The 15,642-nt window shown below is 34.9% G+C and overlaps 1 protein-coding gene across 1 annotated transcript in view; it reads left to right on the top strand.

The window, feature by feature from the left end:
- The first annotated feature begins 738 nt into the window (after positions 1–738).
- The window catches only part of LOC106459860, a 43,291-nt gene continuing 28,387 nt past the window's right edge, over positions 739–15,642 (top strand). Inside the window, exons 1-3 of the mRNA XM_013919532.2 lie at positions 739–800; positions 3,328–3,457; positions 14,267–14,407. Of these exons, the coding sequence (XP_013774986.1) occupies positions 14,393–14,407 (15 nt within the window). The 5' untranslated portion in view covers positions 739–800; positions 3,328–3,457; positions 14,267–14,392. The remainder of the gene's footprint in view (positions 801–3,327; positions 3,458–14,266; positions 14,408–15,642) is intronic.

Genomic DNA, 15,642 nt, shown 5'->3' on the forward strand with positions numbered 1-15,642 from the left:
CTTTCATGGCATTATTAAGGTTAGTCCCATCCAAACTATGCTTATAATTCAGATTATGATAATCTACAAGTATTATCTTGAATTTATTATAATTAAAAGCCATCTGCCATTTATTTGTGGTCGTTGGTGATTTAAATAAGTTTTGGAACTTTCTGTAATGTGTTTGTTTTAGAGCAAAGCCATATTAGGCTATCTGTTGTGTCAACCGCGGGGTATCAAACTCGTGATTTTAGTGTTGTAACTACGTAGACTTATTGCTTCCCCCCTAGAGGACTTCTTTATTGTGAATAGTTACTTTGTAAAGGGTCATTTTCAAAAGAAAATTAGCGCGCTTATAAAATTACTGATATCCCATCATTTTGTCTGTTTTAATAACTTTTCGTGGTTCACCTTCTGTGTTGCTTTATATCAACAAAAAGCTTCGTTTTAGTTACACGTGTAAGTTTGGTGTTTGATGTAGGAAAAACGATCAATTCTCTTTATGTAAACCGAATTAATGACTGCTGCACAAAATGTCTGTGATGTATTAACAAGAAACTCACTAATTGCAAATATCACTTGTTTTTTTCTAAACAGGCAATAAAAAGCTTCTCCATTCGTCCTGGAAAACAACATATAACTTTCGCCTTTCCTTTCATGGAAGACATAATCCAAAACTTCTGTGAGGGAAACAGAATTTCGGAAGTAGGCGGAGTTCCGGAAAAACCACGCTACATCACTTCCGGTTTTTTCTTTGATCAAGGATTGGAAATCATTCAGGGATTTCAGACTTACGTGACTCTTGTCCCTTATGTCAACAGGTAAGGTTCAATTACAAAACAATACACCAGAGAAAGTTTGTTTATATTTCTGTGACATAATCCATTGTAATTTATCGGGTAATATATTGACATATATATATGTATATAACTAAAAGTCATTGCTACTTCTTATACAGGCCAAGTGGTTAGGGTTCTCGACTTGCAATCTATGGGTCGCGGGTTCGAATTCCCGTCACACCAAACATGCTCGCCCTTTCAGCCGTGGGGGCGTTATAACGTGACGGTCAATCCCACTATTCGTTGGTAAAAGAGTAGCCCAAGAATTGGCGGTGAGTGGTGATGACTAGCTGTCTTCCTTATAGTCTTACGCTGCTAAATTAGGAACGGTTAGCGCAGATAGTCCTCGTGTAGTTTTGCGCGAAATTCATAACAAACCAAACTTTATACAAGCGTTTTGTTCGTTTAATTCATAAGAATCCCATGACTTCATCTTATTTTTTTTTTACCTCATTGAAGGTTGGCATTTAGGCTTAACTATTTTCTACAACAGTAGCTCTTTTGTTTTTATTATTTAATATTAAATTATATTTCTATAATAATTTGCAATTTTTAGTTTTTAGGGCCAATATTTAGTTTTCCCTGAGACTGGCTATACTAATTTCTATGCAACTCTGACGTAGTATTTCATCGGAATGCAAAACTAAAAACGAGGACTTTGATTCAGGACCAACTGTGGATCAGTTATATACATTTACGTTTAGTAAATTACTTTGGTATTACTTCGACATCTTTTTTTTTATTTCGTTTGTTCTTTGTAATTCTAGAATATATATATTTCTTATGGTGAATTCGTGATTTTGTTAGAATATTATAACTAAAGTAACTGGTTAAAAGAGATTATGAAGATTAACTGGTTGGATCGCACAAAGTTTGTTTGTTTGTACTAAGAATCACAGGAAAAATTATCAATGGCATTCAGTACGTAGAATTATACACGGACTTTTTTTCTACGTTAACGTTTGTTTGTTTGAAGTTAAACACAAAGCTACACAAAGGGCTATCTGTGCTCTGCCCACTACGGGTATCAAAACATGATTTCTAGCGTTGTAAGTCCGCTGACATACTGCTATACCACTGTGGCGCCGCACAAGTAAAAAAAAAAAAGCACAAGTTGTATAGATGGAGATACTGTGGGCATGCTCTAAGAATGAAGGAGAACAGATTGCCAAGACAAGCGATGGGCTGGAAGTCAATTGGAGGAAGACCGAACAATCCTTGGCGCACAACAATAGAGAGGGATTCTTTGATAGATTGTTAGGCAGAGTATTCATGATGAAACTTAGTTGAACAGTTTTATATCTGCTTGCAACATGTGTTTAACGAGAACATAGAGCAGAATAAAAATGATGCTCTAGGACAATATACTGTAAAACTAGGAGATGACCAATCATATCAGTTTTTACAAAACTGAATCATCTCCTATACAGAAATTTCGCTTAAGGTCAGTTTGTAGTCAAAAAAGCAATTCATATTGTAGCATTTTGTCTTTCCTTGCAAAATATACATAATATCATATTGTAGCATTTTGTCTTTCCTTGCAAAATATACATAATAATTTATTTTCCTTTTACGTAAAGTAACACTATATCACGCAATATATTTATCGTGTCCCCCCTCTCCCCAGTGGCTCAGCGGTAAGTGCGTAAAATAACATTATATCACGCAATATATTTATCGTGTCCCCCCCCTCTCCCCAGTGGCTCAGCGGTGAGTGCGTAAAATAACGCTATATCACGCAATATATTTATCGTGTCTCCCCCTCTCCCCAATGGCTCAGCGGCAAGTGCGTAAAATAACGCTATATCACGCAATATATTTATCGTGTCCCCCCTCCCCCCAGTGGCTCAGCGGTAAGTGTACGGGTTCACATACCGGGCTAATACAACAATATTAAAGACGCTAGTAAAAACATACTTCGTACTTATTTGTCCTCCTGTCACTTTAAAGCCTATAATTTCATGTTCTTGCAAACAAATATAATATTTATTAAAGAAAAAAAAAAGACACAAACAAGTAAAACGAGTTTTTTTAAAGTCAGATTTGCAGTGTGTGCGGAGTTTAATGTCATATCTGCACAACGAGCTATCTGCGCTGTGCTCACCACAGGGATCGAACCCCCAAATTTCAGCATTGTAAGCCCTCAAATTTAGCGATGATTCTCCTACCATTAGAGAAATGACGTAAAATAAATCCTTGCACTAACAGTGGCCAATATCTAGGATGCTAGGATGTTAATAAATGACAATAAAAGTTAAACTATTCTTATTACAACGTAAGCATGTTTTTTTTCTTGATAGCCATATAAATGTATATTTACTTTAATTAGATAGCTTGATTAGTGTTTACGCAAATAACTGTTTTGTGATAATACTGAGTTAATAGATTTATACTGGTTTTGCTCTGATGTTTCTTGCTTTCCACCATTTTGTTTTAAAGCACGGGATTTAGTTGATGATGCACATAAACGTAATGTTATTATTAACAAATATTTTTATTTGTTTGCCAGAGAGAGTTTTCCTGTTGTTTTACTCACTCTTTACCAACGAGAAACGACAGAAGGTATCTGTCGCCATTTTCAAAGTTTGATAAGGACGTTGTTGAAACGACAGCTACCGGCGGGCTTGTGGAAAATTTCGGTGAGTAGCCAATCAGTTCAGCCAGATTTAAGTACGTTTTTTGTTGGTTTAAGTAATGATATTTTTCCTCCCCCAAAAGGACGATTTCGTTGGATTTTACTTTAAGAAATTTTTCATTTTGTTCACTTAAAATAAAAAAACTGCGATTGCTTTACTAATGTGTTATTCAGGAAAATTAAAAAAACATAGAGGATAATGAAATTATGTCAAAAAAGTCGAAATAAAAAGAATAATAAAATACCAGCAATTAGGAGAAGATGAGGAGAGAGGTTCACAAAATGTAAAAACTGAACAAATATATATATTTATTTACTAACTATTACCATAGTGAAAAACACCACTAACGAAAAATTGAAACTGAAATACAAACAAAGAAAAGAGAGGTAATTATAGTTATACTATAAGGAAAATTTTATGAGAGCTGAGACACAGAAAATTAGGTTAAATAAAAGAAAAGTGGACAGAATTTTGATGGGATTTTCACGTTCGTAAAATTTATGCTTTGTTAGGAGACCATTGTACATTATATACATTGTTTATGCTTTGCTAGGAGACCATCGTACGTTATATACTTATATACGTTATATGCATTGTTCATGCTTTGCTAGGAGACCATTGTACGTTATATACATTGTTTATGCTTTGCTAGGAGACCATTGTACATTATATACATTGTTTATGCTTTGCTTGGAAACCATCGTACGTTATATACATTGTTTATGCTTTGCTTGGAAACCATCGTACGTTATATGCATTGTTCATGCTTTGCTAGGAGATCATCGTACGTTATATACATTGTTTATGCTTTGCTAGGAGACCATTGTACGTTATATACATTGTTTATGCTTTGCTAGGAGACCATCGTACGTTATATACATTGTTTACATCAAGTTTGTTAGGAGGTGCTGTGGTTTTTCTAACAATGGACACTAAATTGCTATTTACACCATGGTGTTATTTCTGTAATAGGTACAAATAAGGTACTACTGAAATATCTTTGCCCATAAAATAATACGAAATAATTTTTTAGTCTCTTAAACGTTATACCGTATTTAATACTTATCATAATTTACATTTAATCTTGGGGAAAAAAATCTAAAAACTACGTACTTTGTTTGTTGTTAAGCACATCTGCTTTCTGTGTTATGGCTACTGTAGGTATCGAAACCCAGTTTTTAGCGTTATAAGTCTTCAGACTTGCCGCTGAACCACAGGAAAAACTGAACACTTAACGATCAAATCCTCAATGCTGGTCTATCGCCGAATTGTTTTTAGTGTTTAGAAAATTAAGACTAAAATTTTACCGCTTCTCAGGACTACGTCTAGTCCACAGTCTTTTAGATTTAATTACACGGTGTAACCGATACGTTGTAATTTAAGGTAGTTAACTTAAAACGTTACTCAAAAAAATGCAGTTTGTTCTCTGACAGTAATGAAGATGTATAACAAGTTACAACTTTAATTACGCCGTACACTATTATAAGTGATTATAATTAGTGCGCCTAATTCAGTACAGGAATTTCTAAATTTGTTTTTATGGAATAGGAGCCTGGAATGGATGGATAATCGATAACTTTCGATGATTAAATAAACAATCTTCCGTACAGACACATATATAGATGGATGGATGAGGGGATTGTTAGATATACAGATAGATAAATGAAAACAAAACAAAACAAGACAGCCTTAAAGTTTATAGTAAATGTGGATCATTTCTTTGGGAATTATACTTTATTCAAGCATAGAAAATTCTTGCTTCCAAAACACTACGCGATTTTTGTTTTGTTTAATGATTGTTTGTCTGTTTATGTTAGAGCAAAGCCACAATGGGCTTATCTGTTGTGTCCACTGAGGGTAACTAGCGTATGATTTGTATAATGAAGAAAAAGTGTATTTTAAGATGAAGCTTCACTTAATATTACCAATCTCTTGGCTCTAATTAGCGAGCGAGTACCTCATAGAGCTCCAGGATATTTAGATTAAATCCGATCTATTAGTGCTTTAATAAAGCTCCAGGATATTTAGATTAAATCCGATGTGTTAGTTCTTGAATAGAGCTCTAGGGTATTTGGATTGCATCCGATGTATTAGTGCTTGAATAGAGCTCTAGGATATTTAGATTGCATCCGATGTGTTAGTTCTTGAATAGAGCTCTAGGGTATTTGGATTGCATCCGATGTATTAGTGCTTAGGGCTTGAGTAGAGCTCTAGGATATTTAGATTGCATCCGATGTATTAGTGCTTAGTGCTTGAGACTAAAAAAAACGAGACGAAACAAAACCTGTTGAACATCATTTTTTCATTAAGAAATGTCTTCAAAAAGTCAGCTAATATTATAGAAGGTTTCAACTACAAACACTAATATGTATGAATAATTCTTATTATGTTATTATTCAAAATTCTTCACGTTTTAACCTTCATTTTCTATGATAAAGCTTTTTTTTGCAAATAATAAAAGACCATTTTTATTGGTTTCTGAAAGAAGAAATTGAGTAGGAGTACCACGCGAAAGTTCTATGTGTGACATATTTAAATAATAACGAGTGTAATATGCACGTGAATAACATGGAGATAATACTCGCATGTTACGCATCATGTGCACGAAATTTCAAGAGGATTGCTGTTAAATTGTAAGCAGTTGGTCACGTACCTATGTTTTCTAATATTTCTTAGAGTTACGTGCGAAACTTTTTTTTTTTAAATTAAGCACAAAGCTACACAATGGGCTATATATGCTCTGCCCACCACGGGTATCGAAACCCGGATTCTAGCGTTATAAGTTCGCAAACATACCGCTGTGCCACTGAGGGGCACGTGCGAAACTAAGTTTCCTTATAGCAGATGATTTTACGACGATTTTCCTTTTCATTAGCCTATTAATGTTTTATTAGCTGGTCAGAGAAAGATGTAAAACCCTCACTATACCTAGCGCAAGTAGAGCAAGTTATGTAAATGTATTCATAATTAAATCTTAGTACGACGATTTTCCTTTTCATTAGCCTATTAATGTTTTATTAGCTGGTCAGAGAAAGATGTAAAACCCTCACTATACCTAGCGCAAGTAGAGCAAGTTATGTAAATGTATTCATAATTAAATCTTAGTACGTTTTTCGTACAGTACTGCACATCATGGACAGTGGGCAAGTGACCCTTTTAAAGAATTACAAAGAGTACTGGTGAGAATACGAAAATCCATTCAGGACAAACCTAAATTATTTATATTAGACGAACGCCAACCTTTTCAAATGTTTACATCATATCTTTTTTAAAAGTTAATCAGTGTATTAATGTATTGTGTCTTCTAGCAATACCAAAAAATACCGTAAAACTTAGAAGCGATCAGGTAATCAATGTATTAATGTATTGTGTCTTCTAGCAAAACCAAAAAATACCATAAAATTTATAAATGATCAGGTAATCAGTGTATTAATGTATTGTGTCTTCTAGCAAAATAAAAAATACAGTATAAAAAACTGTTAGTATAATGTTGGAAGGTTTTCAAGTTAAGAAATGATAATATTTTCTATTTCAGAATATATTTCTATATGAAGCCATATAATGTATTTTTCAAGTCTGGTTGGTTTCGTGCGATTGATATATTTTTATCTCCTTTTTGAATATTTAGAAATAGTTAGATGTTATATACTTCCGAATTTTTGTTTTTTATATAGTGGTTGAGTATGTTGAATTAAAACAAATGCGGGATGTCTCACCACGTTGTGACTGTCCAAGTTGCCATGTCCGGTCATACTCTGCCTGATGACCGCGCATCTTAACGTTAGCTCTGCAGCATAGTTTCTTTCACAAAAGGCTCCGTCGTAGGTCTGTTATGTCCAAAGCGCACCACACTTCCTTGCCTAGTTTCCACAATCCGTATCGTGTACAATGGCGACGTTTTCTAAGTACTAGTTTCAATAGTTTTATCGCATAAAAATCCAAAGGCGCTGCATCGGGAGATTTCACCGATATGTTTTTGTATGAAATAATATGAATACGTTTTTCATTCTCCAGCTGCTTAAGGCATGTGACGGTTGAACGGGTGGTACGGCTGGAAGACTTATTTCGGTGAACCAGTATTCTGCTGTCCTCGTGTCAACACAGAGATCCTTCTTGATTATGTTACTTGCTGTTGCATGGGGTGATCCTTCCTGATTATGTTGTCTACTGTTATTTGGTAAACGTAAATGGCTTTTGTTACTGACTTTTCTGATTATGTATTCTTAACTGTCAGATGATGCTGCACTTTTGCAACTTTTCGTATTGCGGCTAGCTGAGGTACGACTTGTTGGAGGTCTCTTTCTGGATTGTCCTTGGGTACCAAGCTGATTCACGTTCCTTTGTTTTCTAATGCCATTAAAAAAATTCCATCTTGATAATTCTAAGTCACCTACCCGAAAACAGGTCTATGATCTGAATGTGTTAATGTTTTACGTCGTAAGAGGTGTTAAATATCATTCCCAAAAAGAGATCAATTTTCTTTGCCATCACTCTACACCAAGACGTAGTTCTGATAAATGCTGTTCCAATGCGATTTTATATCAGTTGTGATTGTGACGTTACATACTGATTTGGATATTCAAAATCACTTTAATATGACGTACTCAACCCTCTGAACACGTGATAGTACACCAGAAGCATGTTATTAGAATTACTATATAGTTATCTGAAAGGAACGACGTTATTCAAACGATAAAATGGAAATAATACCTTCCACCTACACTAAATATTTCATAGTAGAATTATAATACCAAATGTTAATAATTGTTCAAAAAAGTGAAATTTAAATATTAAAGGGGAGTTGATAAATGCACAAAAGAAAGTAATTCACAGTATCACACTATAAAAATATTTGTATTCACTTGGTCTATAACGATTTATTTGCACATATATATTTGCCATATTCTATCATATACATCTATTATACAGCCAATTGTACAGCCTTTCCTAGTGTTTGGAGAATACAAGGATAACCGCTTAGCAGGACTTTTCCTTGTATTCGAGCATCAGTTCCATTATGTTTAAAAGAGAATGAAAATGAATAAGTTGAAATAAGAAAAATGATCAAGTTGACGAACATACTTAATGATGGCCATGATATTATTAAATAATGTGTAAGCTCGTGAGATAGAGGGGTAAGTGATATAGTCAATAAATCATTCATTTAGAAATGCAGAAAGTGTTCATCTGCATAAAACGGACTATCACAACTGTGGAACGAAAAACGGAGAAAGATGAGATAATATGCGCATGATAAATCACAGAAAAATGATTAATTACAACCGACAATGGTCAGGTCTTAACAGGAAAATCATTTATTTTTCGTGCATATACTTCGGTATGTTTGCAAGTTTTATCATTTTTTTAAAAAACTATCTAGGATTGTTTCTTTTATGGATGTTAACCTGTTAATGTTATGTTAAATCCTCGTAAAGCCACAGCACTTAGAATCAGTTGCTGAACTCCAGCTTAATTGGCACGAGCGGATGGTAATGGTGACACATTCCCACCGGACGGGATGCCAGTCCATAGCAGGTTAATCCCCAGCTAACAGCTGGCGCTAATCATGTAGCTGGATACACTGGAACAAGCGGGGTGAAGTATCTTGGTCAAGAACACAACAACATAACACGGGCCAGCCTCGAACTCGCAACAATCCAACGACGAGTTCGAGGCTCAGAAGCCATTGAGTCATGGTGCTCTCTGTATTGTGCATACATATTCTTCAGTCAATCAAGCTGGTAATAAGCCCGTGCCAGATGCATTTCTATCTGAATTTCATGGTGCATTGCTGCGCAGGATCGTCATACGTCAGCAGTTGCCATAGCCAACAAGATGGCGTCAAGAAGCCACATCAACATAGTGTAGGGAATGTGAAAGACTAATACAACTAACTCTCTATGCCTTTTCATATCCTATGAGTAATATACTGGACAAATGAACATTATTGAAATACTTTTGTAGAATATTGGCCAAGTCATTTAAATATTAACGATTTAATTCAATCAAGAAGTAACTTGTAAGAGTACATACCAAGAAATGTTTAATTTCATGCAAAGAGCCAACATAAATTTCAGATGAATGTAAGTAATTATAAAGACTTACAGAAGACTCCGTGTTTCGTATTAACTCAGGGCGCTCCTTATTATAGTAAATCTTTTCATGATAAATATTATGAATTAAACTTCAAATCTCATTTCTTGTTTCTCATCCGTTTGAGCTATTTTAATTAATACGAAACATAGCATAAAATATCAAGTTTAATGAATCGGATTCATTTTAAATAAAGGAATTCACTTGAATTTTATAGTATGTTTCTTATTAACTTGTTCCACGGTAGATCAATGTTAAGTTTACAGACTTATAACGCTAAAATCTGGGGTTCGATTCCCCGCGGTGGACGAAGTGCAGATTTGCGCTATAAAACACAACAAAGACAACAGTTTATTCATTTAGGACATTCCACATTATTACGGTATAATTTTTTTGCATAATGACTATAATAAAAAGAGCTTGAAATCTCATAAGAATGTCTTATTAACTTAGGATTCCCTTAGTTAAGGAGTAAATAAAAACTCCAGTTTAATTTATCACATTCATTAAAGGTAGGTTGTAGGTTTGTGTTAGCGCAAAGCTACTCAATGGACAATCAATGCTCTGGCCACTGAGAGGAATCGAACCTCGGATTGTAGCGTTGTAAAATCCTAAACTTACCGCTAACCCACTGGGGAACCGCATTCATTATAAAAAGGAACCATACTTGAAATTTTATCCTAAATTATAGGAGTTTCCTTTTACGATAAAGTAATTCTCATAGTAAATGTAATAAACCGGATTATCTTACATTCCCTATTAATCCTTATTACGATATAGTTCTTCGTATGATGAGTGTCATATATTAAATTGGGATTTTAACTTATGTTTCTTATTAATCAGGACAGTTATTACGTTATAATTTTGTCTCGTATTGAATATCATAGAATAGCTAGTGTGCAGAGCTTGTATTGGAAGCTAGCCTTTCTTTACATTTTCAATATTTATTCGCAAAACGCCATAGAGAAATAAACAGGCGGAAGAAAAACACAAGTGAGGGATTTGAAATAGCCAAAGGGTTTAATGCACTTGCAAGCAAGAGGGTTCATCCACAAGGGGGGAGGAGAGAGAGAGAGAGACAAACTAGGAACTTGTGTCATAGAATTCTAGCCCCTCTGTTTGTTCTTGGGTGATAAGAAACACGGCGCACTTTGCACAACTTTTCCGCCAGGCTACGGTAACATTGCTTTTACAACAGAGTTAGTTTTGTTAATAATGTCTTCCCGAAACTAAGCTGTTGACCATATGTGTAGTCGAGGTGTTATGAGGTAAACTATATTCATCATTAACAGAATCTGAGGGTTCAATGTGTTTCACATCTGCTGCACGTTGGTACGTATAACACACTCGCACCATAATATAATACAATGTATTCTACGATAAATTCTGGGCATTTTTAACTACAAATACGCAGAAATCTGGTATTTTTCTATTTATAAAACTATATATATATATATATATATAAAGTCAAAACATCAATAAGATTCAACTGTAGATACGAATAATAATACACCGGAATATCGGACTATTTTATTTCTTCAACCGGTTTCGTCATTTTAAAGGTCACTCTTCAAGGTCCCCCGCTGGGATAGCGGTAAGTCTACGTATTTATAACGCTAAAATAAGGGGTTCGGTTCCCCTCGGTGTACACAGCAGATAGCCCGATGTGGCTTTGCTATAAGAAAAACACACACACACACACTCTTCAGGAAACGATTTTACTGAGAAAAGAAAAATAAGTTCTCAGTAAAATTATATCCTGAAGAGTGACCTTTGAAGAAATTAATAAAGGCGAGGAAAAACAGAATAGTCTGATATTCCAGTGTTTTGTAAAATATATACACAAACACACATGTATATACGTATATTCAGGGAGAGTCTGGACTTACCAAAACAGAAAGGTTGTAAGAGTAAAACCATATAAAACTCTTTTGAAAGACTTATACCAATATTTATGTTAAAATGCTCAAGAAAAGAACATGCAATTACAGTACAGTTATGAAAGAGTACTTACCAAAAAGATGTTTCGAAATCAGGAAAAAAAGGCAGGAATAATATTTGGTAAATTTAATTTACATATATAAAGAAAGCTGATAAAATCCTATAGCGCTTTCGACAGATGGGTCCTCTGAAAGCACTAAAGATTATCAGGTTTTTTTTTAAATGTGATTTTTAACATCTTTGATTCTATCACTCACATATTTCATGTTAACTATAAATATTAAACAGGGGTCTTTTCTTGGCTTACGTTGTGATAAATCATTGCTCATTTCTATGGCATAACTCATTCCATAGCTTTCCAAATCGAACTTTTACTTTACCCTGGAATTGTGAGAGTAAACCAAAATGTGGACACGCGCGAAATATTTCGAAATGTTCAATCTATTTCGAGCCTCTTTCGTTAAGGTTACTTGTTGCCAAGCTGGAGTTATCAGTCAAAATATGCCACTCAACACAGGCATTGAGCAGGCACGCATTGAATTAATGTTTTTGTTTTTTATGCACGTGTGATGTGTTAAGAATTTATCTGCTATAGCTAAACGTATAATTAGGCTTATGATTTGACTTTTTTTGTTAGTCATTACGGGGCTACGAGGAGTTAAAAGATAAACAAATACGGGTCTGTAGATTGTCATTAGTCATTTAGAAATAGCTCCAACTGTTAGGTACATGTGCGGAGGCAATAAACCACATGAGATAAGAAAACATTCTAAAATTAGCATGAAACATTTAGTCATCGATTTTTTTAAAAACTAAGTTAACACTTCTTAAATGCATTTATGATTTACTCGTAGAAAGACCGACCGCCCTGTGATTTTGGCATTGATTATATTGTCAAATACTTATTAAGGGCGGTAAAAGTAAAAGAAAAAAAGTACCACTCATTTAATACTTTATAATATTTTCTGTTTTCCACATGGTAGTATATTCTATAATATTGTGTAAAATTATCGTAAGTATATTTTCGGATACTGTATTACAGACACCAGTCGTTGATTTAAGTCCTAAGCTACGAGAGCTCGTTCTGAACAGATGTGCTAAAACGGTCGCAGAATCCCAGGGGAAGGAAGCTGCCACGGGTTTTCTGAAAAAAAAACAACAACTGGCATTTGTTATTTGTCCAATAATAATTAAGGGCGGCAAAAGTAAAAGGTTTGTTTGTTTTGAATTTTCGCGCAAAGCTACACGGGGACTATCTGCGCTAGCCGTCCCTAATTTAGCAGCGAAAAACTAGAGGGAAGGCAGCTAGTAATCACCACCCATCGCCAACTCTTGGGCTACTCTTTTACCAACGAATAGTGGGATTGCCCGTCACATTATAGCGCCCCCACGGCTGAAAGGGCGAACATGTTTGGTGTGACGGGAATTCTAAATCCGCGACTCTCAGATTGCGAGTCGAGCGCTCTAACCACCTGGCCATGCTAGGCCTAAAGTAAAAGGAAAAGAGTACCATTCCTTCAATACTCTATCGGAGGAAGGCGTCCCTCAGTGAGGGGTAGTTAGCCCTATCCTCTTCATCATGTATGTAACTAACATGCCTCTAAAAGATCCAAATCACGGACACTCCTCACAGTTCGCTGATGACGTAGCAGTCTGGAAAAGTGTTCCTACCCCATCTATAGCAGCTAGAACTTTACAGCCACAACTAAACAGAATAGTTGAATATTGCCAAAAAACCGACTTGTGGTCTCTGCCAAATTAACTAAGTATAAGAAAGACCCACCAAAACTATATATGAACGGAACACTTCTCCATACTGCTACATACACCAAATTTTTAGGTCTTGCTTATTATTCGAAACTAACTTGGATAAATTACTCAAACAATATCAGAACCAAAGTCTGGCAACGAACAAACTATGCTAGGAGCCTAACGGGTAAAAAACAATAAAGCTACAGCTGACAACATGCTAAAAATATACAAAACATGTAAACGACCCATATTAGATTATGCAGCTCCAGCATGGATAAATGTCGCGCCAAAACTAAGACAAAGAAAACTACAAACAATACAAAACCCATTACCTACGACAGTATTCAAAGTTCCTAGATCAACATCCTCTAAGTTCGTGCATAAATACGCAAATATAGAAACAGTAATCGATAGATTCCTACATAGTACGCTAAATTATTTCGCGCCAAAATGGAGAGAAAATGACTTATTATGTGAACTTGATAGATACTACATACCTGATGATGATGATGATGATGGTCCTAACCATTCGTCCCAGGTGAATATATATATATATATAATAAAATAAATACAGGCTACCTGATTACTAGATTAAAGTTTAACATTGTTTTAAGTTACCATGAAAACATAGTAAGGATATTTAAGTAAATGGTCTCATCCTAACTTAAAATATATGTGAAATACACCTTGAACTGTTTGCAACGTATAGAACTTTACACAACAAAGCGATGGTGTATTTTTACATCAAATGTTACCATAATTACATACATGGACATGACCTTGAAAGGGGTCAGAGTAAGTGCGCGAAATCAGCTCTGATCCTCTTATAGTAATTATAATAACACTGCTAAGGAACAATATGAGCAGGAGGAAGGAAGATGTTAAATGAACCTGACCCACCAGGTCTTCAACGACTAAACCCCCCGACTCTGAGACTGCGGTTGAATCTATAACATTTTCTGTTTTCCATACTCTATAATATGGTGTAAAATCATTATAAGTAAATTTTCGGATACTCTATTACAGACACTGGTCGTTGATTTAAGCCCTAAGCTACGAGAGCTCGTTCTGAACACTTGTGCTGAAACGGTCACAGAATCCCAGGCGGAAGGAAGCTGCCACGGGTTTTCGGAAAAACCGACGGATGAACTTATGATGCAGGTCAAGGTACGATTTTTGTTCCTCGATGTTTGGAATCTCTTATATATATCAGTTGTAGCAGAGGGTTTAAGGGGAACTTGTGTTTCTGTATGTAAGTTAATGTTTAAGCTGTAAGATTTTAGTTTTTAAGTATATTCTCACTTCTAACTGTTGTCATTTCGAACAGAGCAACGTAATATTTACAGGATTAAGAGCACGGAAGCGCCCCTTGTGGCTGACTAAGAATAAATGTGTACAAAATACTTCAGGAGAAACAGACTTCAGAAATGGGAGTCGTCTGTGTAGAGGCGTGTTCTAAGACTTTTTATAGCACGTTCAATGGATTTACAGCATTGAAGAGCCCATATGGTAGTGAAGTAATTACCGACTTGTTTTTTATATACCGTCCAAATATGTGTATCAAATTGAATGATCTTATGTTTTTGCTTATTGTTACAATAGCGAGCATAGAGATCTGACCAAAACATTTGGTGAAATCAGTCATTTTCTATGTAAAATACGTAGGGGATCTTAGAAGTACTTACCCGGATGAAATGCAATATTGATGGTACTTTGCATTTTTCTGTGTGGCTCACATGTTAGACAAAAAAAAAACTCACAAGCAATTTCGTGCGTAAATAATTAAGAAAAATGTATTTAAAAAAACCTTGTAAAATTAAAGAAAGCTTTAGCAATTAGCAACCTCTGTGGATTAGATACATGCTTGTAGTTAAGTGCTGCTTATAAAAATATAGAGTAGTTCATATAGAGCCGGATTCAAACCTACAGATCGTATCAATGGTTTCAAGTTATATACAGATACCTCAAGTTTCGTCTAGATAAACCTGAGAAAATCCAGGGTGTATCAGGGCTACGTTTTTTAGTGTATTTTGTCATGATTCGTTTAACAAAGTTAATGTGTTTTAGTGTTGTATAATACCTTGGGTTAGAAGTAAATTTCTCTCTTAATGACATATTTCAAAAGGCGTTTATGGGAAAGTCTACTGCACAGGTTCAAATTTTGATTCCCTATGTAATTTAATGTTATCAACGCTATTTTCAAGTTTTGAACAACTCGACTTTCAAGATCTACATATCTACACGTGCCGATGTTTCCGTGTATCAACGTTATATTTTAAGATCTGTGCAAGAACTCAGCTAACAGATGTTTCCGCATATTAAAGCTATCTTCGAGTTTTGTTCACCAAAAAAAAAACTTTTCAAGTAATTCATATAGGAAAAATCTGCTTTTTTTATAATAA

The sequence above is a fragment of the Limulus polyphemus genome, unplaced genomic scaffold (assembly GCF_000517525.1).
Source record: "Limulus polyphemus unplaced genomic scaffold, Limulus_polyphemus-2.1.2 Scaffold669, whole genome shotgun sequence".
Lineage (NCBI taxonomy): Eukaryota > Metazoa > Arthropoda > Merostomata > Xiphosura > Limulidae > Limulus > Limulus polyphemus.